Below are 4,055 nucleotides of genomic sequence, written 5' to 3' on the forward strand. Positions count from 1 at the left end.
TACATTATTACTAATTTATTATGAGATTAAGACTATCCACTTTTCTTTTATTCAAAAAAAATATATCGAACTTAAAATTACCAAACTGCCATCGAGAGCGACCTGAGGCACAAGAAAAACCGGCCGAAAACAATGACAGTGGAAAAGCCGAAAAGCCGGTACGAGCCGGTGTGCCCACGATATCATAATAATTCCGGTCGGCACATCCTAGCTTACTCAGCAATCAACCTGGGACCTACTTTATCCGACGTGGACATGACCCTTCCAGGCGATTTGATTGAGTCGAACCCAGGTGGTTTGAGAAGCACACGTGGCATCCGAGCTGGACGCATAAGAATTGGAAGGAGAAGGGATCAGATGCCGGGTGGCGTAATTAGTTGACCGTTTTAAGGCGAGTCACGTGAGTGGGAGGGAACGAGGAGAAGCGAGTCCGGTCAGCACGGGCAGGGACTTCGGGCAGGCGTTACTCATGCCATGTGACGAGCAGTAACTCGCACCTCCCTTCGCTCTTTGCGTAAGGGTGTGACTTGGAAACTAATAAAATAATAAAAAATAGAAAATAGTTTTTTTGGACATAAAAATAAATAAATCAAAAGTGTTGGACTAATTTGTAAATAAATATATATAATATAGATATATAGAGAGACCCCGTGGAAGCAGTTTGTGTAAGCGAGAGAGAGAGAGAGAGAGAAAGAGAGAGAGAGAGGAAATTCATGGCGATTTGGACAAAGGCTTGAGGGAGCGAGAGTGTGAAGGCATCTGGCATTTGAATTTGTTTGATACGGCGGAGAAGTTTGTGGTTCTTCGCTTACTGTTTCTTCGATACTTTCATCGTTAAAACGCGCACAAAATCTGTAAAACAAGAGTTGCTTCCTCTGCTTTTCTCTGTGTCGACGAAATCAGAGCGATGGAGTGTACTGCTTACCTCGACGAATATGAAAAACTCGTTTTCCGGATGAACACTCCCAGGTACTTCCATCATTTCTTCAAACATTGGGTTTTTCTGGGTTTTTTGGTCCACCGCCGCTGTGATCTGCAACTTTCTCGAGAAAATTTTCACCACTCCTTCAACATTTGGGTTTTTTGGTTTGTGGGTTTTTATTTTTTAGTCGTTTGCGTTTTGGTTTTATGGATTTTCTGGCTTTCGAAATTTTCCACCGCTCCTGTGAACTTTCTCGAGAAAATTTTCATCGATCCAGATCTCTTCTCGATTTTTCCCTTCCTACCCATTTTTCACTCCACATTTATTTTCTCACCTAAATTTGATTTTTTGAATTTTCTGGGTTTTCTTGCAATTTTCCGTACGTGCTTCTTCTCAGACTTTTCACACTTAGAAATTTGAAAACTTGGAAAAATAAAATAAAATGGAAAAGGTGGTTTGTTGCTTCTCTGACTTGACCGTTCTCATGATTTCGCGTTGCAGGGTCGTGATCGACAATGCCGTCTGCTCCACTGCGACTTTAGTCAAGGTTTGCTTCCACGAAATCCCTAGTTTTCCAATTTCCAATTGCTTCCAAAAACCACCCAAAAGAAGGTTTGAATTCTTCCACAAAGTTGACTAACGGGGTTTCTGTGTTTTTTTCTTCTTTCTGGGCTGCAGGTTGACAGCGCTAGAAGGCATGGAATTCTTCTGGAGGCTGTGCAGGTCCTCACGGATCTTAATCTCTCCATTAAAAAAGCTTACATTTCTTCTGATGGTCGCTGGTTCATGGATGGTAAGGACATTCAAATTTCCCCCCTTTTTTTGGTATTTATTTCTTGAATTTTGTTTCTTAATTTGGGTTTTTGTTTTTACTGCAGTTTTTCATGTTACTGATCAAAACGGGAATAAATTGACGGACGAGAGCGTTATTAACTATATTGAGCAGGTAAACTAATCATTCATTTAATTCTAATTTATTCCAGTTTTTACTGGTGAAATTTATTGTAAATTGAAACTGAAATTGTTTAATTTCTTGTGTTTGGCAGTCACTTGGAACAATTCATTTTGGATCATCCAACTGTATTAAGGGTCTTACGGCCCTTGAGCTTACCGGGACAGATCGAGTAGGCCTTCTTTCCGAGGTGTTTGCAGTGCTAGCTGACCTGCAATGCAATGTGGTTGAGTCCAAGGTGTGGACGCACAACGGCCGCATTGCTTCACTGATATACGTGAAGGACTGTGATTCCGGGTGCCCTATTGAGGACTCGCAGAAAATTGATAGAATTGAAGCGCGGTTAAGGAATGTTCTCAAGGGCGACAATGATATTAGGAGTGCAAAAACCTCTGTTTCCATGGCGGTTACACACACCGAAAGAAGACTGCATCAAATGATGTTTGCAGATCGTGATTATGATCGAAAGCCCGTTTTGCAGCTTGGCACCGATTTTCCGGTCATAACGGTGCAGAATTGGGCAGAAAGGGGTTACTCCATAGTGAATATTCAGTGCAAGGATAGGGCAAAGCTTTTGTTCGATGTTGTTTGCACGTTGACGGACATGGACTATGTGGTTTTTCATGCCACAATTAAAACATCAGGGGACAGAGGATACATGGTATGTGCTTAGTTTCCTAATAATGTGGTTTATTGTATATCTTCTGTTATTATTATATTGAAACATGAGATTGACTTGTGTTTTGTGGTTGAATTATGTTTCAGGAATTTTACATCAGGCACACTGATGGAACCCCGATTAGCTCTGAACCTGAACGACAGCGTGTAATCCAATGCTTACAAGCCGCGGTTCAAAGAAGAGCATCCGAGGTATTGCTCATTTTTCAGTTTTTCCGCAATCAAATTGTTTATCATTTCATTTTGTTATTGTTCCGTGATGTTGCAAATGCTAATTGTTAAATTGGGTTTTATCGTATTGCAGGGTGTGAGGCTAGAACTATGCACCGAGGATAGGCAAGGTCTTCTAGCATACGTTACAAGAACATTCCGCGAGAACGGTCTTAATGTGACAAGGGCCGAGATTTCCACAACGATGGACAAAGCTCTAAACGTATTCTACGTGACGGATGCAGTCGGAAACCCTGCAGATCCGAAAACCATCGAATCAGTGAGGCAGAAAATCGGGTTGAGTAACTTGAAAGTGAAGGAACTGCCATTGATACACCATCCAAAGGAGGAAAGGGAGGAGCAGCAAGGAGTTGGTGGAGTTGGTGGTGTTGGTGGGGCAGTGTTGTTTTCACTTGGGAGCCTAGTCAGAAGGAATCTCTACAATTTGGGGCTCATCAGATCTCATTCTTGAGGAGGAAGTTTCCAATTTGGTTGTTAGAAGTTTTAATGATAATATTCTATGCTTAAGGTTTGGGCATTGTACATAGAGAGAGAGAGAGAGAGAGAGAGAGAGAGAGAGAGAGAGAGAGAGAGAGAGAAAAGGAAGGTGGAATTTGGTGATAGTGGTTAGATATTTTAGGTGGGTTTGGTTTTTTTAGTTGGCTGAATTGAAAGGCACAGATGGAGAGAGAGGGGGGGGGGGGGGGAGGGGTGAGGACAACCATTCTTAAATCCATTTGTTTGAATTTTGGAGAGGTAAAAACAGATGGTAATGTGAAAAAAAAAAAAGTGGTGGTGGGACATGGATAATTGGACTAGTCGAGCATTCGTGTCATTTAAGTTGTTTTCAGCATTAGAGACTATAGATATTGGTTTGTTGCCGGCAAGGCGCAGGAAGAAGAGAAAGAGGGGAATATTAGGTAAAAAGAAAATTAGGATTTGGGGTTTTATACAGCAAAGCACCACACATGTGTAATAGTTGACTGGATTTTTTTAATGCAATATTATTTTATTTTTATTCTCTTTTTGGCAAACCTAGTAGGGTATTTATATTTTTTGGTTTCACAATGTGTGGAAAGGGAGAAGAATCTAACACCCCCCCCTCCCTCCTTTTTGATTAATATAACGAAATTAGCTCCATTTTCTTGAATTCTTGTCAAACAAGAAAAATCAAAAAGATTTTGTAGGGTTAGAAAATCAGGATTAAATGATGAGTTGGTAAATGGTTTGACAGACTGTTTGAAATTTTGAATACGTGTGTAAACCTATGAGGAAAACCATGTTCTCTAGAAA

At 40.8% G+C, this 4,055-nt stretch overlaps 1 protein-coding gene across 1 annotated transcript; it reads left to right on the forward strand.

Moving 5' to 3' along the window:
* The first annotated feature begins 654 nt into the window (after positions 1-654).
* On the forward strand, positions 655-3,780 carry LOC126620091 (ACT domain-containing protein ACR8-like). Its single transcript, XM_050288566.1, has 7 exons — positions 655-969; positions 1,424-1,469; positions 1,601-1,715; positions 1,801-1,868; positions 1,969-2,535; positions 2,640-2,744; positions 2,857-3,780. Exons 1-7 carry the CDS (start codon positions 908-910, stop codon positions 3,232-3,234), a joined length of 1,341 nt encoding a protein of 446 aa, XP_050144523.1. The 5' UTR covers positions 655-907; the 3' UTR covers positions 3,235-3,780.
* The last annotated feature ends 275 nt before the right edge of the window (positions 3,781-4,055 follow it).

Source organism: Malus sylvestris, chromosome 4 (genome assembly GCF_916048215.2).
Source record: "Malus sylvestris chromosome 4, drMalSylv7.2, whole genome shotgun sequence".
NCBI classification, from domain to species: domain Eukaryota; kingdom Viridiplantae; phylum Streptophyta; class Magnoliopsida; order Rosales; family Rosaceae; genus Malus; species Malus sylvestris.